The 27,651-nt window shown below is 41.3% G+C and overlaps 2 protein-coding genes across 2 annotated transcripts in view; both read right to left on the bottom strand.

Moving 5' to 3' along the window:
- Nucleotides 1-7,699, bottom strand: part of Uqcrc2 (ubiquinol-cytochrome c reductase core protein 2) — a 32,224-nt gene extending 24,525 nt beyond the window's left edge. The window contains exons 1-5 of the mRNA XM_075972071.1: nt 7,547-7,699; nt 5,201-5,284; nt 4,956-5,105; nt 2,834-2,898; nt 1,034-1,090 (exon numbers count right to left, since the gene is read on the bottom strand). Coding sequence (XP_075828186.1) covers nt 1,034-1,090; nt 2,834-2,898; nt 4,956-5,105; nt 5,201-5,284; nt 7,547-7,579 — 389 coding nt within the window. The 5' untranslated portion in view covers nt 7,580-7,699. The remainder of the gene's footprint in view (nt 1-1,033; nt 1,091-2,833; nt 2,899-4,955; nt 5,106-5,200; nt 5,285-7,546) is intronic.
- A 2,907-nt stretch (nt 7,700-10,606) lies between these two features.
- The window catches only part of LOC142851325 (uncharacterized), a 55,662-nt gene continuing 38,617 nt past the window's right edge, over nt 10,607-27,651 (bottom strand). Inside the window, 9 exon segments of the mRNA XM_075975193.1 lie at nt 10,607-10,674; nt 11,650-11,695; nt 14,976-15,201; nt 17,133-17,347; nt 18,408-18,599; nt 21,868-21,997; nt 23,239-23,351; nt 23,816-23,903; nt 24,296-24,366. Of these exon segments, the coding sequence (XP_075831308.1) occupies nt 10,607-10,674; nt 11,650-11,695; nt 14,976-15,201; nt 17,133-17,347; nt 18,408-18,599; nt 21,868-21,997; nt 23,239-23,351; nt 23,816-23,903; nt 24,296-24,366 (1,149 nt within the window).

The following is a 27,651-nucleotide window of genomic DNA, read 5'->3' as shown; positions in this document are numbered from 1 at the left end:
TGTGAATAATATTCCAGAATCAAAGTCTAAGGTCACAGTGACAAAGTCAACTAAATAGTAGTTTAGTCTTTGTTTTATTTTTTAAGTTAAATACAAAAATAATAGGTTTCATCATGGCATTTTTAATACATTTTTATTGATCCGCCCCTCATCCTCTGTTTTATTTCTCTGCCCCTCTCCACTTGTACTTTTCCAGACTGTGGCTTCCTTTCTCCTTTCATGCCACACATGTTTTACTGTCCTCCTTGCCTTTTTAACATCTTGTGGTTCCCTTTCCAGTGTCACGAACTGCATCCACACACACAAATAAACATTAGAAGCTAGGACCTGCTGAGAGAATATGGTATTTGTCTGTGTCTAGGTCACCTTGTTTAATACAAGTTTGGCACTTTTAAAAAATTAATTACATTTTGTTTCCACTTATTTTATATACTGACCACTTTCCCCTCCCTTCTCTGCTCCTGCTCTCTTTTCTTGCCTCCAATCTACCTCCCTCCCCATTCACTCCTCCTCCATCTCTGTTCAGAAAGGGGCATCAGTAAAGCATGGGGCAGCAAGTTGAGGCAGGACCAAGCTCGCCCCCTGCATCAAGGCTGGGCAAGACAACCCAGCATGCGTATAGGTTCCCAAAAGCCAGTTCAAGTACCAGGGACAGGTCCTGATCTCATTGCTAGGAGCCCTACCAACAGACCAAGTTTGGTATTTCCTAAAAAAGCAGATGTTATGTCTATACGCATCTGTGTATAGGTTTATAAATTTGAGCCTAGGTACCCATGGAGGTCAAAAGAGGGCATTGGAGTCCCTTGTGCTGCAGTTACAACCGGTTGTGAGTCTCCAGATGTGGGTGTTAGGAACAAATTTAGGTTCTCTGCAAGAGCAGTTATGCACTCTTAACCACTAAACTATCTCTCTGGTTCATAAATCTTTTTCCAAATGATTTTTTTATTAATAATAGGTTTCATTATGACTCACACATTGCATGTACCTCTAGTATTCCCATAAAGCAGACGCTCTAATACACGCAAGTACTTACATATCATTTCGCATGCCTTCTACAGTGTAAGCCATGGTTTCCCTTGTTGCAGTCACACTGAATTGAAAATAAGTAGCAGTAAATAATCTGAGTCAGAAAATAGCTCTTCTTAAATATTCTTTGCTAAAGCACCCAATTCTTCGCACTACTGTGAAAATGATATTTATTCAACTAAAATTTTAAAGTAATTTTTAAAAATTGGCAAATAAATCCACCTTAAAAAGTAATCAAGTTTTGACATATGCTGCAAAATGAATGAACCTTGAGGACCTTATATTAAGTAAGTTACTAATGGATATATCTTAAATAATTTATTCATATGAAGAACAAATGACAGCAAAATGTAAAGCTAACCCTCCAACAAAAAAGGCACTCAAAATCAAAATGTAAAGCTAATCCTCCAACAAAAAAGGCAGTCAAAATCAAAATGTAAAGCTAACTCTCCAACAAAAAAGGCAGTCAAAATCAAAATGTAAAGCTAACTCTCCAACAAAAAAGGCACTCAAAATCAAAGAAAATATGATGGTGGCCAAGGATGAAGGGAATAGGAAGTCAGTTTATTGGACGAAGTTCCCGCTAAGGACAATAATGAAGTTCCAGAGGTGGAAAGTGGTAATGATTCTCAAATGCTACTTATTGCCATGGGACTGCATATACATTTAAAGCGGCAAGTTTATGTCCCACACACTTTACAATGAAAAACAAAAGGGAAATATTCAAAACGCCCTTAACTTCGATAACAATCCTCTTATTCTCCCTAATTCTAGTATTTCATCTTTAAAACTCTTTATGTAGATATACAGATTTATTTCACTTCCTAACTGTCCTATAGTTAGGAAGTGAACCATTAGCTCTTTGTTCAAAAAAGATCATTCCATTTTTATGTGTGCATGTGCCATGTAAGTGCAGGTGCCTACGGAGGCATGATGCTAGTGTGAGACCCCTGGCGCTGGTGTCCAGGTCCCCTGGAAGAGCAATATGCGTCCTATTTCTAGCCCCGCACTACCAGTTCTTCATAGTTCTATCATGGCTACCATTCTTTACCCATTTCCTTGAGCTGGACTTTCAGTTTCTCGTCTTTAGAAGACAGCACAGGTGTGGTATCACAGCACCATACTGCTGATACTGTTTCCGGTTTCCTCTTGGGGTATAGACATTTTTTACCTTTGTTCCCTTTCCTTTTAGTTTTTTTTTTCCTTTTCTCCCTGATTTATGATTTTTCCTTTTCCAATCAGATGTTTTTGCATATTGCGTATGCTATAAACATCTACTCCCAATCAGTCACATATCTACAATATGCACAGGCATGCTTCACATTTTTGATGACAACTCAACAACTTTCCCTGTCTGTTTAAGAGATCTTCAGCCCCTTTGTTAACAAAGAGAAGTTACCCTACAAGTGGATATTTCTGCATCTCCCACTCCCTTTGAGACAGGGACTCACTGTGTAGTCCTGGCTTTCTGTAAGCCTGGATCTTACAGAGACTCATCTCATCTGTCTCTGCCTTCCAAATGCTGCTGTAAAGACATAAGCCACTGTGTTCAGCTCCCTCCACAACAGAGCCTCTATTTTCAATTATGTGTATAAGTATGTGTCTGTGAAGGGTTATGTGCACATGAATGTAACTGACTGTAGTGGCCAGATGGTGTTGGAGCCCTGGAACTGGAGTTATAGTAGCTGTGAGCTGTCTGATATGAGTGCTGGAAACAAAACTGGGGTCCTCTGCAAGAACAATGTACCTTTTAAACTCCTGAGCCACCACTCCAGCCCTGGCTATTTCTTGTTACTATTTAACAAACCTTAAGTTACCACCAACTGCTTCAATTCCACGGGTTATCTTGAAAGATGAAGCTCCTTTGGTAGTCTTGAAAAAGAAAGGATGCTTTTCTTAACAGTTGTTCAATGCCAGGTCTGCCATACATTACACTATATCACAATTGATGGTCTTAACTGTTATTAGCAGATCCAAAAAGAATTTTACTAAGTAGTTCCTAACTAGCAGGTACTTTTTAATAAGAGCTATGAGATTCAACAAAGCACACTGACTGCAGTACACATACATGTGTATTTTTGTTTTGTATTTCTGAGACAAAGTCTCCTTACACAGTTCAGGTTGTTCTATAACTAGAACAGTAGGTCTGGTTTATCTCAAACTCTAGAATGGACTTTACCATCTCAGTTTCCCTAAGTACCACAGTTACAATCCACATGCCACCAGATCCGGCTTAGATTTTAATATAAAATACAATTGTGTAAAAATTCCATTAGCAAATACAAGCTTACTAGACTTGTAGATTGGTGAGACTTTATGGGTGTAGCTTCTGACATTCCTAGGAGACACAATCTCACAGAAAACTCCCTGATCCTTTCTGTCTCTTACAGTCTTTCCGAAGCTTCTTCTACAATACTTCCTTAGCCTTAGGTGCAGGGGTGTTTTGTAATGTATTCAACAAGAGTGACTCTAACTACATGTCAAAGAGGGGAAAAGTCTAAAGAAAGAGCTACCGGCTGAAGAAGGTTGGGAGTGGAGCAGGTGCTCTTCCCCATACATAGAGCATACCAACTGGATGTCTAGTGACACACGGTCAGCCTTCAAAACATGTATATAATGTACAGACTGAGCAGATCATATTTAAGAATATATGTATATATACTTACACATGCATGTAGTAACAATATAATAAAAGAGGCCATAAATTTGAAGGAGATCAGTGAGGGTACATGGGAAAGTTTGGAGATAGGAAAGGAAAGAGAGAAATATTACAATTTCAAGGGGAAGAGGATAGGGAGGCTTTATTTTTTAAACTTTTGTCACGTTCTATAGAAAAATTGTTTTCCCCTACTGATTTCTTACATTTCAATACCAGCATCCAACTGAATAATAACAATTATTGTCTGTGGCCAATATCCTGTGGTTTCACATGTTCTCAGATGGGATTTTACAGGGTTGAACAGCAGCCCTGTTCATGTCCACTCAGAATCTGGATATGTGACTTTATTAGAACACGGTCATCGTAAACGAATCAATCCTGGATTAGCAGAAATGCTAAGCCCATTATGATGGGTGACCTCATAAGAGGACATCTGGACACAAGGACAGACAGAAAGTGGGTACTGGAGTGACGCAGACCGGAAGCTAGAAAGCGGCAAGGAAGGACTCTTCCCTATGGAAGCATGGACCTGCTAATGCCGTGACTTACTATAACACCGTGACTTTAACGCCTAAACTTTAAAACGGTAAGAGGATAAAATCACTTTACATTAAGGCAACCAGTCTGTGTAAATAAGACACAACAGCTCAAGGAAACAAATGCAGGGCACTGCTTTCAGGCTTCTGCTGCTGTTTTATCAAAAGAAGGTTTGGTGTAGCTCAGGCTAGTCTCAAACTCGTGATCCTCCTGTCTCCATCTCCCTAGTGGATTACAGGAGTTAATCTCGATGCCTGGGTTGCTTTTAGGTATGTTTACAAGCCAGAGAAAATAGTGGCATGTTTTTTGTTGCTCTCTGCCTTAGTTCCTTGAGACAAGGTCTTCTCTCAGTGAACCTGAAACTAGCTTTTTTGTCCTGGCTGGTAGACAACAACCTCAAAGGGTCTGCCTATCTCTGCTAGGGGAATAGGGATGCATGGCTATGACTGGTTCAAATTTTTTTTCTTTTTTGATTTGTTTTGAGAAAGGGTTTCTCTGTGTAGCCTGGGTGTCCTAGAACTAGCTCTGTAGATGAGGCTGTCCTCAAACTCAGACCTGCCTGCCTCTGCCTCCTGAGCACTAGGACTAAAGGCGTGCGGCATTGAACTCAGCCTCTAATACTCACCCAGCAAGGGCTTTCCTAAGTCATCTCCTCATCCCTTTGTTTTTTAAATTCCCTACAGGCCCAAGATTACACACCATTTCCAAACAACAAGGTATTAAAGATACTTACCAAACTAGATGCAAGACGTAGTAAATGAGTGGTTCCTAAGTTGTTGGAGTCCTCATATCTACTTCCTGCTTTAATGAATAAGCCAATTCTTGATAGAGGAGCATAGTTTTCCAGAGAAGCAATCACCAAACCATTAGGTAACTTGGTAAACTGTAGTTAAGACGGAACAGAGATATGAGTAATGTCTGTCTTTTACCGAGAGTTAAGTAAAGCAGATGTGCTCTCCAGTAAGCAGTGAGACTCACCTCAAGATCCTCAGGCTGCAGAGCCACTCCTCCAGGGGCGGCTGAAGTTTTTACCTTCGGGGCAACTTTGAGGGAATAAAATCTCTAAAAACAACAAAGACAGGTTATGTATTGGTCTCACAAGAACAGTCCTTTACATGTAAAAACGCTCCATTAGCAATGCCACACAACACAGTGGTTTCATCTTCATGGGAAGAACCACCACTTTCACTGGAAGTTCCACAAGTATTTCATTAGTAAGTTCATTAGCCATTCAGTCTACCCAAGTCAATTTCCCCCCCTGTATATAGCATTTCTTTTCCTCCATTATTTTTTAAAAAACTCCGCAATGCTGCCCAGGATGACCTCAAGCTCACGATTCCTCTGGGACTACAGGTTTCTACTACGCCTGGTCTAAGTCATTGTTTTAACTTCTACCTATCCTATTTGTGATTTATAGAGAATACTGAGTTCTCCACAATCTTTTTAAAAATCATGCATTTTACTTTTTAATTATTTCATTAAACTTTCAAATGTTTCCACAGTTTCTGAACAATTGCATTGTTATGTCAACACTTTAAAAAACAGATTTCAGCACTATTGCTTCCTCAGTTCGCCAGTCTCTTTATTTTTTCCAGCTAAAAAACCTCCATCTCCTTGGTCATTTTAAGGGCCTTTTCTCAAAGCCCCTAACATGTCCACTGTATTTCCATCCTCTTACGTGCTATACTGAACACATTCAACCAAGAAAGGGTCTTAGCTTTCTGGTCGAATATCCACAGCATCCTAAATTCAACAAGGATTAAATCAACAGTAGATTCTCAGTATACTATGTAATAATTTGGATGACTCTATTCACATATGAAATATATTTAAAAGCTATACATAAGAGCATAAAGTTATTCTGACATTCCAATTCCATCTAGGGTTCACAGGGTTACTAATGGACATGCAAACAAATCCATTTTCACGCTGCTAAGCCCCAATAATCATGCTGCCGTCATTTGGCAAAGGCCGCTGTAAAGGCCTGCAGTGCTCCGACTCTGTCCTGCCCTGGCGCTGGCCTAATCTGGCTGCTGGTCTTCATTTGCTCCCAGTATTACTACTTTCCCTTCAGTCCTGCATTTTAATTATGAATCAAAATGAGCTCTTTGTCATCATCAATTCAGTTTTCTGGATAAGGTGTATGTATGGTTTTCGGCTGTGATTTCCCGAGACATTATTCCACAATATCCAAGTACAGCAGCCTACATATGGATAATCCACAGTTCCTTTACCAAGGAAGATGTAGGTGCTTCCGGATAGTGACATTTTAAAATTCTGCACTTTTTTTGGGGGGGGGGTTTCCTTTCAGGAAAGACTTATCCTCCCAATTGTCATATAATTTCTGTTTTGTTTAAATAACACATGTCAATTTATCCCCATGGAAAGAAAGACAGTCCTGCCCTCAAAGGACTGTTAGCAATTGGTTGGTCTAGGCACAAAGAACACAACTATAGCCTAAATGTGTACAATTCTACAATACATTTATGTAAGTACAAAGAACAAGGAAACACCATTTCCAGGTGTGGACTTTTGCATCCCTGTCTAGGTCTCTTAACACAGACACTACTGGCATTTTGGCATTGGTAAGTCTATGCTGTACGGGCTGCTGGTGTACAGTTAGATGTTTAGCAACACCTCTGACCTCTAGATGCCAGGAGCACCCTCCCAAAAGAATGTTAAATCAACAAGCTCCACAGGTAACCGGCTAAGCAGGGGCAAGTTAGCCCTTGCTGAAATTTAAATGCCCCCGTTTTCATCTCTCGATAGCCGCTTGTTTCAGTGACAACGTCCTGGCACAGGAGGTACTTAGTGCCCCCTCTCCGAGTGACAACTACATAATTTCGGGTTAGGAAGGAGCCTTGAGGAACGATGAGAGACCGAGAATATAGCGTGTTACGAATGCCGGGACTCAGCAGCGTCAGGATGGATGGACGCATCGGTGTTTCTGACACTTGCATCGGGGAAACTGATGCTCCAGGACAAACTCGGGAGCAGAGGCCGCAGCTGGGAAAGCAGAGGGCTGGGAGTCGTCGGCCTCCGCCCTACCTGCTTCTCGAGTGACCTTCAGGAGTCTCCCGAGGGCCGCTTTGGAGCCTCTCTAAGGCCACCCTTCTCTGCGGCTTTCCCGCGTTAGCTCTCTCCAGCTTACAGGACCGGTTGAGCTTCCTTCCCCCGGCCTCAGCCCGCAGACTGTCCGCTTCTCCGCCGGGTTCACCTGAAGGGCAGACCCAGGCCCGAGGCCAGGGCCGCACGCCTCGCCTCCAGCCCCCGAGTGGCCGACAAGCCTCCCCTGCCCTGCCCCACGAGCGTCTTCGTGCTCACCGGGAAGGACCCGGCCCGGCTGAGGAACTTCATGGCTCAAGCGTGTGCCCTTTCCCACGGTCACGGCCGCCGGGAGCGAAGAAAGATGGTGTCGGAGGATCGAGTTTCCCGGCGTGCCCTGCGAGCTTGCCCACGCCCCCTTGGCCGTGTGACTCTCTGCGCACACGGTGCTCCACTGCTCCTGGAGGCGGGACGGGTCCAGCTCCTGTCGGTGATAGGCTAGCGGGCTCCTAGGCCTGCGCGCTGCGGGGAGCGACGCTTTCTGTCGTCTTTTTCCTGCAACGACGTGCAGCCCTACTACGTCTGCAACCATCAGGGTCACCAGAGCCGTGCTGGACTCTCGTCCGGGACCTGACCGTGAGACCGGGCCTGCCCGTGAACTCGGCAGCACCTCCTGTTCCCTGGAGGTCCACCCTCGCCACCTTCACTGTTGTCCTCGGCGACCTGTGAACTCGGTCGTCGCCAGCGAGTGCTCCAGCTCGTGGAATTTGCGTCCCAGGCTGGGTACCCATGCAGAAAAAGAAATCCCGTGATAGAAAGGAAGGGAGGGAGGGAAGGAGGGAGAGAGACAGAGACCGAGAGAGACAGAGACTCGTACTATGCTACTTGCGTGATTGGGAAAGGGACGGTACCGTGTGTGTGAATAGTCTCCTACAACTCTACTTGTGTGATTGGGAAAGGAACAGAACCAGCTGTGTGTGTGCTTGTGAGTGTGTGTGTATGAGTGCATAGTCTGCTTGCGTGATTAGGAAAGAAATCGTACCAGGTATGTGTGTATGAATAGTCTCCTACCATGCTACTTGCGTGATTGGGATACGGGCAGTAACAGGCGTCAGTAACTATGGGAGTTTGTAACAGTATTGTGTGTGTGTGTGTGTATGAATAGTCTCCTACCACGTTACTTGTGTGATTGGGATACGAGCAGTACCAGGTGTCAGTAACTATGGGAGTTTGTTAGAAATACATAATCTCCGGTTTCCAGATCGGACCCGAATCTATTTTTACAAGAGTCAGAAGTAATTTACATGCACATTAAAGCTTCAGAAAGGCTGGTAGTGTGGGGCAGGACAAGATAACAGGCAAACATGTCTCTTTCGCTGGTGACTGAATTGTTCCGTGACAACTGTTTGACCAAAGTCATGTAGACCATGCAGCCATGGCTCTGCAGGGCCAGTCCCTTCATTTACTCCAGCACCTCATAGATGGAGTGGGTGTTGGGGTGTGCCAGCTCAAAACCCTGGGTGTGTACCTGGGGGCTGTTGAATTGGTCAGTTTGGGCCACTGGGACCACCCCCCTCAGGTAAGGGGAGGACCAGCTCTCCCACACCCAAGGTAAGGGGCGGGACCATCTTTCCCAAGTGTGGACAGGGTCTGCTCTCCTCTGGGCTTGGGGTGGGGGAGCTCTCCCTGGGCCCATGAAGAGCTGAACCAGCTCAGTGAGGCCCTTGTATTTCAGCTCATGGTTCAACACATGGTTTGCACAGGCCACTTTGGTAACATGGACAACAGAAACAGACGTCAACACAGACTCCAGCTATAGCAGGACCATGGACTCAGACTTGGCCATCAGCAACATCTTGGGCCTGGATGTCACCATGGCCCCTGGTGGCAGCATGGGCTCTCAGTTGGCATGGGCCCAGCAGCACCATGGTCCCCAGGCTCCAACATGGTCCCTGGTGGTGGTAGAGACCCCAAGCATTCACACGGCCAGTCACATGGCCCCTGATGGCAGCATAGACTCTGGCTGTGGTAGGACCATGGACCCAGACATGGCCCCTGGCCACAGTTCAGCCTGGATGTCAGCTTGGCCCTAGTGGCAGTGCAGGTTACCCCTTCCTGCATGGCAGCAGATCCTTGGGCACAGACATGTCGTCAGGTGTCAGCCCAGACCCCAGGCATCTGCACTGCCTTCGGTGGTAGCCTGAGCCACAGACCTCAACACAGACCCTGGCTGTGGCGGGGCCATGGACCTAGACATGGCCTTAGCAGCAGCCCAGGACTGGATGTTACCATGACCCCAGATGGCAAGCAGGCATCCTACACCAGCCTGTTCCTCGTCAGATCCACCTCTCTCCGCAGGACATGAACCTCTCTCTGTTCCTCTCTCTCCCTCCTGTACTCCTCCATATATTTGCTCACCGTAATGGCACCCGACCACCAGTGCCCTGTGGCACCGGGCAGGCCCTTAGATTCTTCCTGCCTGCCCAGAGCAAACTACCCAGGCAGTGCTTGTGAGTCCACTGAGAAGTCCACTTCTCATCTGCTCAGGGCAAACTGTGTGGTAGTATGTGAATGACCGAATCTTAGGACATTTTCAAAAGAGTGAAGCAGGAAATACGAAATTCCTTCAGCAAAAGTTGTTTTCATTTGAGGAAAGGGCTATAAATCAGTGTTTGAAGTTAAAAGCATAAAACTTGAAAATTCTCTGAGTTTGATGGAGGTGTGATGACTGTAACACATCAAAACACTGACTGGGTGGAGTGATGCCCACATCTGCAGGTGCGTGCATGCTGGTAGAACTGAGAAAAGAAAGTAAGCCACCGTCAAAATGATTTTTAATTCTAGTAAATGATAAATGACAACCTGGCTGTTTGGATTCTGTTTAAGTAGCTGGAAATCGGGCATTTGGGGTATGTAATACATATTTTCACTTGTAAAATACACTAAAAATTAGTTTATGCCAAGAAATATCTTAAAATAGGATTAAAATTGTGTGTGTGTGTGTGTGTGTGTGTACATGGATGCACTTATATGCAGCTATGCTGGGATACTAGAAGAGGGTGTTAGATTTCTTGAGCTGGAGTTACAGGCAGTTGTGAGCCACCTGACTTGTGGGTACTGGGAATTGAATTCTTTTATCCTCTGCAAGAACAGCAAGTGCTCTTAACCACTGAGGGAGGAATCACTCCAGCCCCTAAATACACAAAACATGTTTTTTCAATAAAGTTATCACATAATATATTTAATGGGAAACTACTAAAATGTTATATGAACAGGTCATTCAAATGTCTTTCAGAAAACCATATTTATTTTTAATCTGTATATATTTTTGTTATCTTCCTAAAGTAGATCTTGTTTAGATCATGAAGGATAAGCTTCTAAGGACCAACACTCAAGTTCAGCTGCAGCTAGAAAGAAAAAGTAAGAATTACAATCTTTACTTCAGAGACTTCACAGTTAACAGCAGGAGTCAGTAAAAAAAAGAAAAAAAAAGACCAAGAACCTTATCAGAATAGATTAAAAATGACAAATATGTATGTATCACTACAATACAAAACTAAAATAGGATTGCTCATATATACACTGAGTTAGTTATCATCAGGGCTGTCAGCATGCACTCCCCTTCTTCACTCATGTACTGAGCCACTGTGATGAGCCCCGAGACGGTGAGAGAAGATATGTTCCAGCTCTCAGTGATCATTTCGTTGTATTATATCCCTACGCCAGCAGTTTCTATACAGAGCTGTAGATTTTTTGACAGGTAAAGTACAGGAAGCACTGGAGCACTCAGAGGGACTTCCCTGCCAGTGTCGTGTTGATATTGGAGCTCTCCGGTGGAGGTGTTCCATAAGCTGATGTTGGGGGAATTATGGAGAAAGCCATGCAAGCAGAGGTGAGGAAGAACATGACTAGTCCATGGACCCTAAAAGCAGGACCAGTTAGCCAGAGTAGGTGAGTGGTGAGAGAGAGGACAGGATAACTTGACAACAGTCATTCTGAGTTGTGTATTTCCAGTCTGCATAAGGAAATTGGTATTTCCTCTTGCAGGCTAAACGTAAGCCGATGAGAGGTAAGTAATGGGCTTTCAAATGATACTTGTCAAGGACTACTCAGGAAGTGTGATTGATTGACAAGTATCAATAGATGGTTGTAGTTTTGGGGGAGGTTGAGTACAGTTGTTAATGAATTGTTGAGGAAGAATAAAAAAGGTTTTGAAAAGCCATGGAGCCACAGATGCAGGGTGAAACAGTACTCACTCGGGATGCCCGCTCTTGCATGCTTTTAGTGTAGAATTTACAGACCAAGGGGCAGGATTCCATTTGCTTCTTAAATTTGTTTTGTAAATTTACTCTAAATTGAGCACATACATATTGACAACATACCTTTATCTACCTCTGCAGTTATGTCTTTTACCATTTGCTGCTGCTTCTGAAACGTCAGATTTTATAACATTAAATTCAAACAAGTGATATTGTAGGAATGACATATCACTTAAAATATATCTTTTATGACCCCTCAAGACCTACTAAACTACAAACTTCTTAAAGTATATACATATATGAAAGAAATAGAAATGGATTCATTAAATAATGGGGTAGATAAAGCCCCAACCACACATCTCTTGCCACCAAGTGAAACCTCCAGTGCCAGGAATGGGTTACAGATAACTGAGTTGTTGATCAGAGGGGTCTCATGGAAACTTCCAAACAACTCAGGCTATTCCCAAAACTATTGGTTACTCTCTACAAACTGATGGTAAGGCCTTATTGCTGAAGACAATACCTACATATCTCATTGAAGAATGAGAATCATGGAGAAGCTGGTGTCTAACTAGAGCATTTACCTCTACTGTCTAGTGTTCATGGCATTGGAAGGTACTCTGCATGCTACTAGGGGAGAAAAGTAAACACTAACCCAGTCACAAACCCTTTGATCTGCAATGGTGATGGGCCTGCAAGATAAGCTGGTGCAATAGTGGCATAAATGTTATGGGAGTAACCCACTACTACCGGATTAGATTTAAGTTCTGCTCTATGAGATGGAACCTGTTCTAGTTATTGCTGTGATGAAACGCCATGACTGAAAGCAAATTGGGTAGGAAATGGTTTATTAGGCTTATACTTCCATATTGCTGTTCATCATTGGAGGAACTTAGGACAGGAACTCAAGCAGGGCAGGAATCTACCAGGGGACAGGAGATAATGCAGAGGCCATGGAGGGGTGCAGTTTACTGGCTTGCTCATCATGACTTGCTCCGATTGCTTATAGATTCCAGGAGCACCAGCCCACGGAATCTATACCTGGGAATCTATACCACCCACAATTTGCAGGGCCTTCCCTCATCAATCACTAATTAAGAAAATTCCCTTACAGATGGCTCTTATAGAATCAGGAGCTCTAGGTTCAGTAAGAAACCCTGTCTCAGAAAATAAGGTGGAGAGTACTCTGGTTGAGGAAGATCCCCAGTGTTGATGTCTGGTGTCCTCACGTACAAGAGCACATGTGTATGCAAACTGTCATTACAGAGACAAAGCCAAATGCACACATACACACACACCAATGATGATGATGATGGTAGCAATAAGTTTCTCACAGAGAACATGCTTTGTTTCCTGACATTACCAGGGCATAGACACTATGTGGTGAAGCCAGTAAGACTGGGGATCAACAACAAGATCATGAAAAACTCACAACCATGCCTTAAAATATTTAGATTTATTTATTTTGACATGTATATGGAGGGCAGAAGAGGGTGTTGGAGTTCTACACAGTTGCAACTGTTACGCTGGTGTGGGTGCTGGGAACAGAACCCAGGTTCAAAACAAACAAAAATAAACAAATGTGTATTTAAATATAGATATATTTAAATAAAATTTTAGAACCTAGCCCTAACTTGAATATTACTTATGAAAAACAAATGTTAATAAAATGCCTGTGTATTTCAAGCTCAAATCATACAGACTATATGTGTTACGTTGTTTAGAATAATTGGGTAAAAAGTACTGTAAGTTTTGATCTATTAAACATTATTTTACAAGAGAATGTTGTCTTCTTAACACAAAGCTCTTCATTATCCAGCTCTTTATATTACACAGATTAGCTGATGAATATTAGCAATATTCTATGCCTTATGAAACTTTGCTGAGCTTTTTCACTTCAGCAGGTTTTTATTTAAAATAAAAATTCCACTGCACTTTGGATAGCAGAGAGGAAGAATACACGCTCTACGCTGTCAAGGTCTGCACGGACTTCTGAGTATGGAAAGGGAGGAAATGGTTTGTCATATGAGAGTTAGGTTGGTGAAGGATTAAAAGTCATGTGTTCTAGATTACAACTAATCAGTTATTAACATGAGATTGCAGGAAAGTCATTGAGAAGAAGGATGGAGATAGGTTGAAACCTGTTTTCAGATGAGATCTGAGGGGCTCAGGGTGGTTCAGGCCAGTTTTCAAATTTATCTTTCTCTGATCTATGATTTTCAAGAGTTGGAAACAAGAAAAACAATACGCAACTCTTTGGGGTCAGAGGCTGACTCATTTGGGAGCGTGCTTGGTTGGCCTGCATGAAGCCCTGGGTTCCATTCCTTGCACCACACAAAAACGGTGTCACCACTGGGGAGGTGGAGGGAGGCGGGTCAGAAGTTAAGGCCATCCCCAGCTGCATAACAAGTTCCAGGCCAGCCTGGGATACATGACACCTGTCTTTAAAAAGTTCAAAAACAAAACAAAACAAAAAAGTTCAAAAACATAAAATGCTTTAGTTATAACTAATTTGTTTAAAATAAGAACCATTTTTTTAAAAAACAGCTGACTAGTTATAGTTAGCTATTTAATTACAGAGTATGTGGGATGCTATACTCTATTGTATTACTCAAATTAAATTGTTATCACTTAAATCTTTGGATAGAAGCTGCTGTCTTATTAATGTCCAGGGTCTGACCCTTAGCACAGTAAATACTTTGTGGTTATAATAAGGAAGTGATATGTAACGTCTATAAATTTTTTGGTGTGAAGATTTCCTTGACATTTTTTAACTTTTGATTCTTTATGGATTTTATATCATGCATGCTGATCCCACTTCTCCCCAGCTCTTCGCATCTGCCCTCTGCCATTGCAACCTTCCCCTCCCAAAATCAAAACCAAATTTAAAAGAAAAACCAAAGAAACAACAAAACAACAACAAACAAACAAAAAAGAAAAGAAGAAAGAAAGAAGAGGAAGAATCTTGTTGTGGAAGCTGTAGTGTGGCCCTGTTGAAGCACAGTTTACCTTCTAGTTCATTCATGTTTACTTGAAAGTGCTCATTGTCCTGAGTCATTGTCCTGGCTTGAGGCTCTGGTTTCTGCTACAGTGAAGTCTTTTGTGACGGCCCCCAGCCCCCCCTCCCCCAAAAAAAGAGAAACAGCTTCAGCCAAATACCATATCCTGCTGCAGCAGCAAAGGGCCACCCTGTATGAGCCTCTGAGTACCTCCAGCTGTTAACCAGTTCCCCCAGGCCCTGGACTGGCACACAGCTGCTTAGCTGCTTCAGCTCAGACACATAAAAATGCGAACAAACGTTCTCTTCTTAGAGAACACTACTATTGTGATCTTTACTGGACTCGCATAAGTCAACTAAACAGTTCACTGTGGCACCAAACGAAAAGAATTGACATGACTAGCAGATACTAGAGTTGGACCGCCAGGGGACAGAGGAGAATACCACTTACCTTGAGCAGACTCCTCCTCCTTGACTCAGAAGGCTGAGGGCTGGATGTAGAAGGCTCTGGGGTTCTGCTTGTCATGAAGCTAGCGTCGCATTTTACATAAGTATTACATTTTGTGACACCAGGACATTTGGGGACAGGTCTCATACTGAGTGCACTCTGCATAGTTCTGTTCCGTTCTGTTGCCAGCAGAATGTCTGTTCTGACTTTACTCAGTTTGCTGTTAGTCCTGTGGAGATTGAAAAGGGCAAATCCTTATGCTCTTGTTCCCTAAATGAGTCGTTTCTTTAGAAAGTACTTCATATTTCCACTTGCTAATGTCTTAAAGCTGAAAATGTGTTGGAGTGCACCTTGGGCACTTAGATTTGTCCTAAAGAAGTACATCTATTTCCAAGCTAACAAGTAAATCCAGAGTAGGAGAGAGAGATGAATACCTGCTAATGATGAGATGCTGCTATGCTCATGTTCTTGACTGAAGGGACAGTAGTCCACTTGAATATGTGACTCTGCCAGCCCTTGTTCTTCTCCTACATTTCCTCTGCCTTGCTCAAAACTGTTAGATTACGTCCCTAAAGTTAACTATCAAGGTCTGATCCCTTATTTGGATACATTCCTGAGGATGAGTGCCACCAAAGTCCAGCGATCAAAAGTCCTCTTTGGTTCACCTAACTAACATGCCCAATCTAAATATCCCACCGCATCCTAGCCCATTCTAACACAGACCTTCCTTTTTCCTCCTCTTAAAAATTACACCTATAGATGGTGGTGGTGATACACGCCTTTAATCCCAGCACTGGGGAGGCAGAGGCAGGTGGATCTCTATGAGTTTGAGGCCAACCTGGTCTTACAAGAGCTAGTTCCAGGATAGGCCCCAAAGCTACAGGGAAACACTGTCTCGAAAAACCAATAAATAAACAAATAACACCTGCAAGGTCATTTGCTGCTGTTTTCTGCTGAGTAAGAAGCAGCTACTTGAACTTTTCTTTCCCAGCTAATAAAGGATCTCTCTGTGAAAACATATGTTTAGGTGTGGTTTGTGCCTAATCTGGGGTCTGGAAGGAAACCCTCACTGCTAGGAGGGGTGCCTGTCTCACTGTAGAATAACAATTGCACCAGAAACCACAACAAACAGTTGCGTGGTGATCCGCAACAAATGTACAAAATGTACACAATTTAAAAAGAAAACTCACAAACTAGTTAGAAATTGTTGTGCGCAGTAAAGCAGCTTTGGGTTCAAGAGTAATTAGATGAACAGATTTTCAAGTTTTTGCCCTCACTGTCTACAATTCACCCATAACTTGGGAAAAATTAAGCATTTGCTACAGAGGGAAATTCAGAGGAGCAGCCTCTGGGACGGAAGGTGGTTCTCCCGAGGATTTAAAAAATCTTAAGTCATCTCAGAGATGACACTGGCCCAGGGGTTATGTTTAACTACATTGTGAATGGTATTTTGTCCATCATTGGGTTAGCCCTCCCCTAGGACTCTGTCTGGATGTGCAGCAGAACCGCTGTAAAGTGTGCCAACAGGTAGCTCTAACGGTGACACCAGAGACTCGATGGACACAGTGTGTGTGCCTGGAGGGGCAGTGTCATTGCTGTGGACCCTTTGGGTGTATTAAAGTAGTTAAATTATTAATGTTTCTGTTTGAGAGACTGTTAGCATAATTTTCTGACACTATAACTGCCTTAACTAGCTGAAAGACCAATTTCTCACTAGGAGGGAACAACATATACAACTAAAAGTTAAATTTCTCACTAGGAGGGAACAACATATACAACTAAAAGTTAAATTTCTCACTAGGAGGGAACAACATATACAACTAAAAGTTAAATTTCTCACTAGGAGGGAACAACATATACAACTAAAAGTTAAATTTCTCACTAGGAGGGAACAACATATACAACTAAAAGTTAAATTTCTCACTAGGAGGGAACAACATATACAACTAAAAGTTAAATTTCTCACTAGGAGGGAACAACATATACAACTAAAAGTTAAAAGGGGGGGAGTGTTCATCAGCCACACTGCAAGTGTAGGTTCATTTCCTAACATTATTTTCCAGTTATAATTTTCAGCTTGCTTACATATCCTACTTAATCTTACAAGTCTATTTCCATGAAAATCACACACTAGAGACTAGTGAGTCTTTCCCGGCTTACTTGCTGAGCTTCTCTGATAATATCTTGCTGAGCTCCCTTTCTTTGACACAGCACTGCTTGTATTTCTCTGCCTTTCTTGCATTAGACTCTCCTTCAGCTTCCATTTTCTCAAGCTCAGATTCAAGATTTTTCAGCCTGCGTTCCATTTGACTCATTACCGAATCATTATTACTGTCTCTTAGTGCCAATTCATGTTTTTTATCTTCTGATTTTGCCTATGGAAAATTGAAATGATATACTTTTAAAACAATTACACTAAACACTCAAAATACTTGCTGTTCTTGCTTTAGTTTTGAGTAATTGATTCCCAGAGTAATTTTAAATATGTGAAATAAGATGCCAGAGTTTAAAATATCAATACTAACTCCATTAAAACCAATCATAAAATGATACTGAGCCTTGTTTGGTCTGATCAAATCATGAACCCAGGGCCTCCTGCTGTTTCTGAGCTACAAGTCTTGATTCTGAATTATTTGCAGACTTGCCCTTATATAATCAGACAGTTCACAGACTAGAATTGACTCAACTTTCCAAAAACCCTGAACAGTGTAATGTACTTTAAGAACAATTCAGAAGCATGGCGAAAGTTCTATATCCCAGTTTCACTTTCGCTTCTGGTGGTCTTGTTTTATGCTAAATTGCCGAAAAAGTTGAAAATGATTATTCTAAGATATCAATTGCATTTTTAAAATGATGGAAACTGAAGTAATTAAAAAATTAACTGCTGTGGGATATTGTTCTCATACACTGTAAAGATTTGTCACTCATATTGGTTTAGTAAAATACTAATTGGTCAGTAGCCAGGCAAGAAGTATAGGTAGGACAATCAGACTAGAATTCTGGGAGGAGGAAAGGCAGAGAGTCAGTCACCAGCCAACCACAGAGGAAGCAAGATGAAAATGCCTTACTGAGAAAAGGTACCAAGCCATGTGGCTAAACAGAGATTAGAATTATGGGCTAATTTAAGTTGGAAGAGCTAGTTAGTAATAAGCCTGAGCAACATGCCAAACAGTTTATAATTAATATAAGCCTCTGTGTGTTTATTTGGGATTGAATGGCTGTGGGACCAGGCAGGAAAGAAACTTCCATCCATAATTAACTGATGTTACCTGCCTTCTGGAAATCTCTAACACCATCTGTGATGAGACACACAGAGGACACACCCATCAGTTATGCTGCAAAAGTGTTTGCCTGTCTCTTATGTCTTCTAAATGATGACTTCCTCCCTTCGGCCCCCTCCCCCATTGTCACTATTTTCTCCTCACACTGACCTACCATGTTCTCTCGTAGCTGGTGCTGCAGGTCTAGCACTTCTCTTTCCAGAACCTTCTGATCCTTGTGGAGCCTCTCATATTGCTTTTGTGCTATTTTTATTGATAACAACTCCTGTTCAATGTATTTAAATTGTACATTCAGAGGTAGATATTTGGCATTTATAGTTCCCCATTTTTCTTTCAATTCATGGATCTAAATGAATAAAGAAAGTCACATAGAGTAGCATAAAAAGGATTTAGGTTGGAAAATAATAGAAAAATAAGAGAAACTCTGACTCAGTTGCAATACATTATAGTTAATAGCAGAGTTAGAATGTAATCCATTGAAGTTCAAACAAAATCAACAGAGTAAAAGTCACAAAGAATCACAAAAGTATGCTTTAAAAAATAATGTTTCTATTAATTCTTTGAGAAATTCATGCAGTGTATTTTGAGGATATATACTTTTCTCCAGGTCCTCGCAGATCCACCCCCACCTTCCTACCCAGACAACTTGGTGTTCTCTCTCTCTCTTTCTTACACACACAGACACACACACACACACACACACACACACAGACACACACACACACACACACACACACTCTCTGTCTCTGTCTCTGTCTCTCTCTCTGTCTCTCTGTCTCTCTCTCTCTCTCTCTCTCTCTCTCTCTCTCTCTCTCTCTCTGCCTCTTAAATCCATTGAGTCCAGTTTGTGTTGGCCAACTTTTCTTGAGTGTGGATCCTGCACTGGGGCATGGTCAATATGCCAGGGGTCACACCATCAAAGAAAACTGACTTGGAGGCTGGACAGAAAGTTCAGTGGCTAAGAGAACTCGTTGCTCTTACAGATGACCTGAGTTTGGTTCCTAGCACCTATCTGGTGACTCACAATCATCTTTAATTCCAGTTCCAGGGGATCTGATGACCTCTGACTCGTGTAGGCACCAGGCATGCATGTGGTACACACATATACATTCAGGCAAAACATTCATGCACATAATATTAAGTAAATGAAATCTTTAAAAGTAGAAAGAAAGGAAGAAAATTGACTCTCTTTTTCTCAGTAGCTATCAAATGCCAATAGCTTCTCAGCTAGGAGTGAATGTTTGCGTTCTCCTCCCTCTTCCATGATGCGTTTCACAAAAAAATACTCGCCTTTGTCACAAGATATCTATACTGGACCTCAAGCTTTTTTTCCTTCTGATTTGTCTCATTTCTTTGCTTCATAAAATTGCCTCTTAATAAAGAATCTCTCCCTTTCCATTTTTGATGCCTATAATTTATGAGGAAGTTTTAGGGACACTGGTTTTCAGTTGTTTAGGTTTGCATTAATAAGAGACTTCCAAGCCAGGCAGTGGTGGTGCACACCTTTTATCCCAGCACTCAAGAGGCAGAAGCAGGCAGATCTCTTGAGCTGAAGCCCAGCCTGGTCTACAGAGTTAGTTCCAGGCCATCCAGGGCTACATAGACAAACCCTGTCTTGAAAAACAAAACAAAACAAAACAACAACAAAAAACCAAACAACAACAGCAACAACAGGTAAAAAAATCCCAAAGATTCCCAGAATAAGAGTCTGGGAATTAGACTGTAATTAATTAATCTGATAAATGTGGAGTCCAAAGTTGCTCATCTTTTTCTGAGTTGGGGATGTTGTGCTCATTTGAATGGCTGTCTTAATTTTTTCACTGCTGTGAAGAGACATTGTGACCGAGGTAATTTACCAAAGAAAGCATTTCTTTGGGGGCTTGCTGCAATTCCAGAGGGTAAGTCCATGGCCATCATGGCGGAGATTCTGGCAGCAGACTGGGAACAAAACCTCCAAGTTTACCTCCGGTGACACACCACCTCCAACAGGGCCACACCTCCTAATCCTTCCCAAACTGTTCCACCCACTGGGAAGCAAGCATTTAAATATCTAAGCCCACAGAGGCCATTCTCTCCAGAATATCACAGCCACATTACAAGAAGTACTGATTTTCAGGAAGGCCTTTGAAAGAATCTCCTAGTACAAAAATCTAGTGATTGGACCCATCCGTTTGTAAACAAGAATGGCTTAATTCAATAGCATCATGTAGTCGTTTAATCTTTCCACCAAATAAAAGGGAATTGATTTTCAGCATCTGTTGCAAAACAAGTGTGAAAAGAGTATTTCTAACAAGAAATAATGCCAAAGCGCCAGGACATCCACATGCAAAAAATAAAGTTGCACTCCTATTAAATACCATGCTTACAAAGGGACTCAAATTAAACCTGCAAAGTGGAAAACCCCACAGCTTCTCAGTGTGCTTCTGAGCACACTGTCAAAACCGTCATGACTGGAGCTGGTATTTATGTCTGTAATTCACCAGAAGCAGAAGCAGATAAAGTAGGCTTCAGCAACTAGAATTGTGGTTGAAAAGCTACCACGAAGAAAGTGAAGGGTAGGACTGGAGAGATGGCTCAGGGTTAGGAGTGCTGGCTGCTCTTCCCAGGGATCAGAGTTCAATTTGCACCACTTCTATGCTGGCTCACAAACTTCTGTAACTCCAGCTCCAGGGGGGCTGATGCCCTTTCCTGGTTTCCAAAGTCACCAGGTGCACAAGCGGTGCACAGACAGACATGTTGGCAAAATATCCATACACATAAAAAAAAATCCGTACTTTGTTTTTCCTTCTAAAATATGAGACCTCTATTCAGAAAACCCAACATGAATGTCTTAAAGAAAGGAATCTGTGTTCCTGCATGTGAGAAATGTGTTTAAAAACAGTTGATTACATGTCATGTCAGCGTCAAAGAGGATGTGGAAGTTGGGAGCTCAGATGAGGCATGTCAGATGAGGGGCTGTCATTTATGCATAGTGACCATAGTAATTCCTAAGAAAGCACTTGAAAATCAGACCCTTGATAAGGGATTCATAGCCAGAATAAAGGACTCCTACAAATAAAAGAAAACATGATTTAAAACTAGAGGTGTTATGAATGAACATGCCTTCCCAGCCTTTGTGTGACTTTAGTCACATGGCAATCCTGGGACACTTGGAGCGTTTTGCATTATTGGGTACTGCAAACAGTCCACCAGAAGGACTGAAGCGGCAGGGCTGTGATGTTTTCCTTCACAAACACGAAGATTAGATCAGGGGCTTTGGAATGAGGAACTTGTTTCACCCGCAAAACAACTCTTGTGCAACAATCAATAAATTCACTTTTGTACAGGTGTTGAGGTTCACTTCCTTGAAACTGTTCCTCTCTGCTGTCACAGGATCTGGATTACATCTTGGAGTGACCTTTTCTTTGATTGTCCTATGCAACATACATAAAATAACCAAATAAAATTGATGCTATTCGTGATTTAGTGGTTTGTGACGGTGTGTACTGCTTGGCTTCACGTACCAGCTTGCATTCAACAGAACACCATTTCAATGGAAAATAACTAATTTTCATTGGCACCAAGTGTGAACATTTGAGGATTTATATTTTTGGTGTCTAAACAAATAAAATTACCTCATTTTTTAACACATCCACTGACATATTCACTTCAAGTTCTTTAGCTTTTAAATCTCCATGGCAACTAAATTGTCCATTTTCATGATCATTCAATTTTCTTTTCATTATTACTAAGTGTTTCTTTATTCTGCAAAAGTGTATAGAGTCAGTATGGGAAGTCTTGTAAATAGTAAATGCTTAACAATTTTTCAAATGGATTGTATGAGCTATCGTGTTCTTAAATACATTATTTCTTTTAAAATGAAACTACACATTATGAACTCTCATTACTTTCAACTTAAAATTATTGAAAGTAGTTTAATGAAATATTAGGTAAATAATATAAAGAAAAACTTATGGTATTTGTGTCAGATAAAGAATGAAAACTATAACCATATACCGAATTGTTTTAACCATTTAGTTTAGTATTATAATATGAAGCATTAACTAATTATTAACAATTAGGAATAACCCATAGATCAGTAATCAAGGTAAAGAAGAAATATTTGGGTATGTGTGAGCTATATGCACATATACAAAACTTTACATACAAGAGTTGATTATCCATAGACGTTGGTATTTGAGGAGGGTCTTAAAACCAAACTTCTGCAGATACCAGGTATGACAATATTTTAGTTGTATGTGTGCATATACAGATACATACAGATATTTATATATGTAGATATGAAACAAACAAGTTTAGCAATATGTATACTTCATGTAAAAATGGGTGACACCCACAGAAAAATAATGTGTCTGTATAATAACATAGTTGAAAAAAGAAAGTCAGAAAGAAAATAAAAACCAAATCAAGCCAAACCTGTCTCAGCAAGGGAAAGGGGAGGTGGTGGACATGAAGCCGCCCCTCTCTGGAGCATGGCAATTAATAGCTGCTGGGATACAAGAGTCAGAGTTCTTTGAAAGTGTGGATGCTGGAAGCCAAACACATGCCAGCCGGAGGCCACACAGTCAAGAATCTATGAGCAGCATGAATTAGAATTGATGGGTGAAAAAGGAAGGTACAAAGTTAAGTGTGTGGGGAAGGGGAGGCTGGATCTGGGGGGAGGAGGGAGGGTAAATATCAAAATAATCTAGGAAAACTCAAAGAACAAAAAAAAATAGAAAGAAAAAGAAAAATCGAAGGTAGATGAAGAAATGTATAGAGCTATAACCAGGCATCTCCAATATTGATTGCTTTCAGGATCACTAGAAAGTAAATATATTTTAGCATCCAAATTTTCAGATTGATTCGTGAGTTTTTGAAGTAAATTAAAAAAAACAATAACTTTTGGTTGTTAAAACAGTTATAAAATGAATTCATATTTAGGTGCTAATAAAATCAGCTAAGTAAGTCCGTGAGTAAAGAGATTTGAAATATTAAAATCTTACTCAGTGAACTCCCTCTCCAATTCTTCATTTTTATTCTTCTTTTGGTCCAAAGAACACTTCAGACATAGTATGATTTTGTTGAGTTTCTTTAGATGTTCCTCTTTGTTTCTCGTCTTTGGAAAAAATATAAAAATTACCTATAAAACTTGATATGAACTATTCTTTCTTAAAATATTATTTATTGCTGGGCAGTGTTGGTACATGCCTTTAATCCTAGCACTTTGGAGGTAGAGGCAGGTGGATCTCTGAGTTTGAGGTTGGCCTGGTCTACAGGGGTGAGTCCTAGGATATCCAGGACTGCATAGAGAAACCCTGTCTCAACAATAACAACAAAAACAAAACAAAAAACAAAATAAAAAAACAACAACAAAAACTATGCCTTAAGACAGGTTATTAAAAATCATTATCTTATTCATTCAGTCAAACTCCTATAAAGCAAAGAGGATTTTCACCAATAGAAGGTGAAGTGACATCAATATGAATACATTAAATATTTGTGTCAGTGGGGCTTTTCACATTTCCTGCAATGCTCCTTTTAGGGAAACATGGGACAGAGGTGAGCAAGGACCCGACTCACCAAGCTTGCCCATAGCTCCTGAAGCTCTGCAATTTTCTTTCCTTGTTCTTGTATTGTAACTTCTGCCTCAGAACATTTAGTTTGAAACCTAAAATGTGTTTTATAAACAATTATTCTTTCATATGATTTTTTTTACAACATTGCTTAATGACAAAGGACTTAAATTCTTAAAAAATTGAAAAGTAGATAGTGTTTCATTTTCTAGTTGTATTTTATAGAGAATGTGTAAATTTTAGGTAAATGAACAAATATCACAAAGTTTTTTCTTCCCAGTGTGGTGATGGAACTCAGGGCCGTGGGCATACAAAGCAAGCCCTATTCATCCCACTGAGCTGTGTCCCTAGACCTAAGGAACACAAAGCTGAGATATCCCTTGGTCTTCACAGAGCTATCCTTATTGTAACCGACATGATTTTCACATTGTACTGATAATTTGTTTTGTAAATACTCAGGTTAATTGTATGCTCCTTTAAATCATACTTCTGCAAGCAATCCTGCGTCTTCTGAGAACTCTGTATGACTTCTCTTTGTCGATCCTGTGCCTCTTGCAACTAAAACAAAGGATTAAAAAGAAAACTTTACTACTGTTCTAGTACAAATCTCCCTATCACATGTTTCCACACTAAAATTACTTTAAAATATTTATTTCATACGTATATGTATATGTGCTTCAATGTGCATAGATATGCCACAAACATGAAGATGCCTGTAGAAGCCAGAAGTGGGCATAGGATCCCCTGGAGCTAGAGGCAGTCACGGGCAGTGTGAGCTGCCCTATGTGGATTCTGGGAACAGAACCCAGACGCTCTGCAAGAGAAGCAAGTGCTCTTAACTGCTGAGCTGTCTCTCTTGCCTCCTCACGCTAGGATCTTCTGAGCACACAGCCATTATCCCTGTATCTGCACACTAAGGGGACTTTCGTGCTGTCACTGTGGAGTTTACTGAGTTATTGCAGAAGGGATCTTATCCCCCACAAATCTAAAATACTATGATCTGAGTCACTGACCTGTCCTGTGACTGACTGAAATATGGTTTTCTTATTTTGAAATCGTATTTTCTCAGATACTCAAATTGATAAAGTTGGCAAATGAGAAAAAAGTTGAAATCCTATTATAGTGAATTTTTACATGTTCAAAGTGCCAACGCAAGTATAATTTTAATAATTCATGTAGACAAACAAGTAGAGCTATGCAAGCAATGATTACAAAGTAACAAAATACTCCAGTGTACAAACAGAATGCTAAAGGAAAGTGTGGGAGGCAGTTTCTAAGTGAGACGCCAGAACGCTTGTGTCTGAGGCCCAAGCTCCTGTTCTAATAGCTATTGTCTTAAACTAGTTTTCTGGGCCTTGGCTATCTCATCAGCAGAAGAGAGGCAATTACAACATCTAACACTGGACTTTATGGATGATTAGATAGAAAATAAGCAAAAGTAATTAGAAGAACTGGAAAGACATCGGGAGTCCCAGACAGCATCTGCCGCTGCCATCAGCACCTTGCTGCTCCCACACCATCCTATCCTGCAGGCAGGTGGCATGTTCACAGAAGCCTCCTGTTGTAGGAGGCAGACCTAACTGTGAATAAACGGTTCACACCATAACTGTGAATAAACGGTTCACACCATCCTATCCTGCAGGCAGGTGGCATGTTCGCAGAAGCCTCCTGTTGTAGGAGGCAGACCTAACTGTGAATAAACGTTCTCTTCCTCCGTGTCAGCCAGCACTCTGATGAGCGGAGGGTGGTTACCAGGGGTAATGTGCAAGACGTGGCGCATCAAAAGAGCTTTGATGAGAGCCTCTCTGTTGATGAATCACTACAAATCTAAACCACAGGTCAGCCTCCGCCGTAAAGGTAGAAGATCTCACTTTTTCCATTGTAAGAAAAGTAGATGGAGTTTTATGTTTAAGCTTTTAACATATATTTAGATGAAAACTCTTCTTATGTCAGTTTTGGAAATTATGAGTATTGTATGAAGTACTTAATTTTATCCAAACAAGTGTTTTTTTGTTTGCTGTGTTTCGTCTTTTCAGCACTGGGGATGGAGTCCAGGGCCTCACATGCTAGGCAAGCACCCACCAAGCTCTACCAACTGTTCAGCAAAAACATTTTAATGTTTACATGGAAAAGCGGCATCCTTATCAAACATTACCTCCCTCTAGGCAGTTTTATACTTTGACAAGATCGAGGCACAAAACAAAGTGAAATAAGACCAAATGAAGAAAGCACACAAAATGAATGACTTCATTGTTCTGTACACGCAAGGTAAAGAGACTTGGAAGAATCTTCACAAAATAGCAAGCTGCGAGTCTATTCTGAATAAATGATTACAAATGAAAAAAAATCTGGAAAGAGAAGAATCATGATTAAAAGCCAAGAGACAGTAAAATCAGCATGCTCAACTCAAAGGGCAAAATCCAGTAGCAAAGAAGTAAAAATATACCCACAAAATCATTTCAGCATTACAAATATAGGCAAGAAGTGACCGTGGTCCCAAGACCCTTCAGCTGGCAAGTAAGGACGTGGGACAGCCATGTGACAGAATATCAGTTAACAATAGGAAGAAACGGAGTTTTGATACAACAGTGGTGACTTTGAAAACACCATGTGATTGAAGCTCATCAAGAAAGACTGACTATTTCTAGGAAACTTCTAGAAGAATGGGGGAAACTATAAAGCCAACAATTCAGACTTGTGGGAAAGGACTGGGAAAGAAGAAGGACCTAGGGAGAGGTTGACAGGTAGGGGATTTGAAGTTATTCTTTAAGGTGATGAAATATTCTGAAATTGATAGAGTGACCATTACATGGATCTGAGAATATGCTAAGAGACCTTGAATTTGCCCTTGAAATGGTTTCCATAAATTGCATGGTGGCCATTGTATCTCTTCATAAACTCCCTATAAAAACAGGAACAAGAAAACTTTCTTCTCTATTTTTTGGATACGTGGTATATATGTAATGTATTTCTATGCTATTTCACTAGGTCTAAAATGGAAAAAAATGTCTACAAATTTTCACAATTGCAAAATAAAAGTGTTTTTGCTGCATGTATCTGTGCCTGGTGCCCATGGAGGCCAGAAGAGGGCACTGTATCTCCTGGACCTGGAGTTAGAATAGTTGTGGGTGCTGGAAATTGAATCTGGGTCGTCTACTTTTTCTGTTTCTTTTCTCTCTTTGTGGGTTTTTTTTTTTGAGACAGTTTCTCAGTGTCCTGAAACCCACTCTGTAGACCAGGCTGACTTTGAATTCAGAGATCTATCTGCCTCCACCTCCAGAGTGCTGGGATTAAAGGCATGCACCACCATGACCAGCTGAACTTGGATCTTCTGTAAGAACATCAAGTGTTCTTAACCACTGAATCATCTCTCAGGTCCCAGCTCCATTTTCTGAGAGACGGGTAGCCTATCTGTGCAGTGGACACAGAACTGAGATCAGAATACCTTCATCGTGGAGCAAGGAGCTGCATGTGTATCGAATGCAGTGTTGTTTTCAGAAACCCCTTGTTTTGAAATAGGAATTAGTTCTCTGTAAAGAAGTCTATGAATTGAAAACAGGGTGTCTGCTGATGACTGTATATGTCTCCTTTCCTTAGCAGTTGCAGTAGCAAAGTAGGAAGCATCCTTCCAGATGAACATGTCAAGGGAGTGGGATTGTTGTCACAAACTAGGAAATCCATCATTGGTGGCAAGGGGTTTGCGGTCATGGGAAATCAGCTCCTCTGAGAAACATTAAAGCCTTTGCTTGGCAAGGCTCTCACGGATGTTACTATTCAACTGCTGCAGACTGGGCACTGAAGACTATCAGCTTGTTCAATGGGAAAAGCATGCCTCTAGCATCC

The sequence above is a fragment of the Microtus pennsylvanicus genome, chromosome 5 (assembly GCF_037038515.1).
Source record: "Microtus pennsylvanicus isolate mMicPen1 chromosome 5, mMicPen1.hap1, whole genome shotgun sequence".
Lineage (NCBI taxonomy): Eukaryota > Metazoa > Chordata > Mammalia > Rodentia > Cricetidae > Microtus > Microtus pennsylvanicus.
The sequence above is the reverse complement of the archived record's forward strand: the minus strand, read 5'-3'. Positions and strand labels throughout refer to the sequence as shown.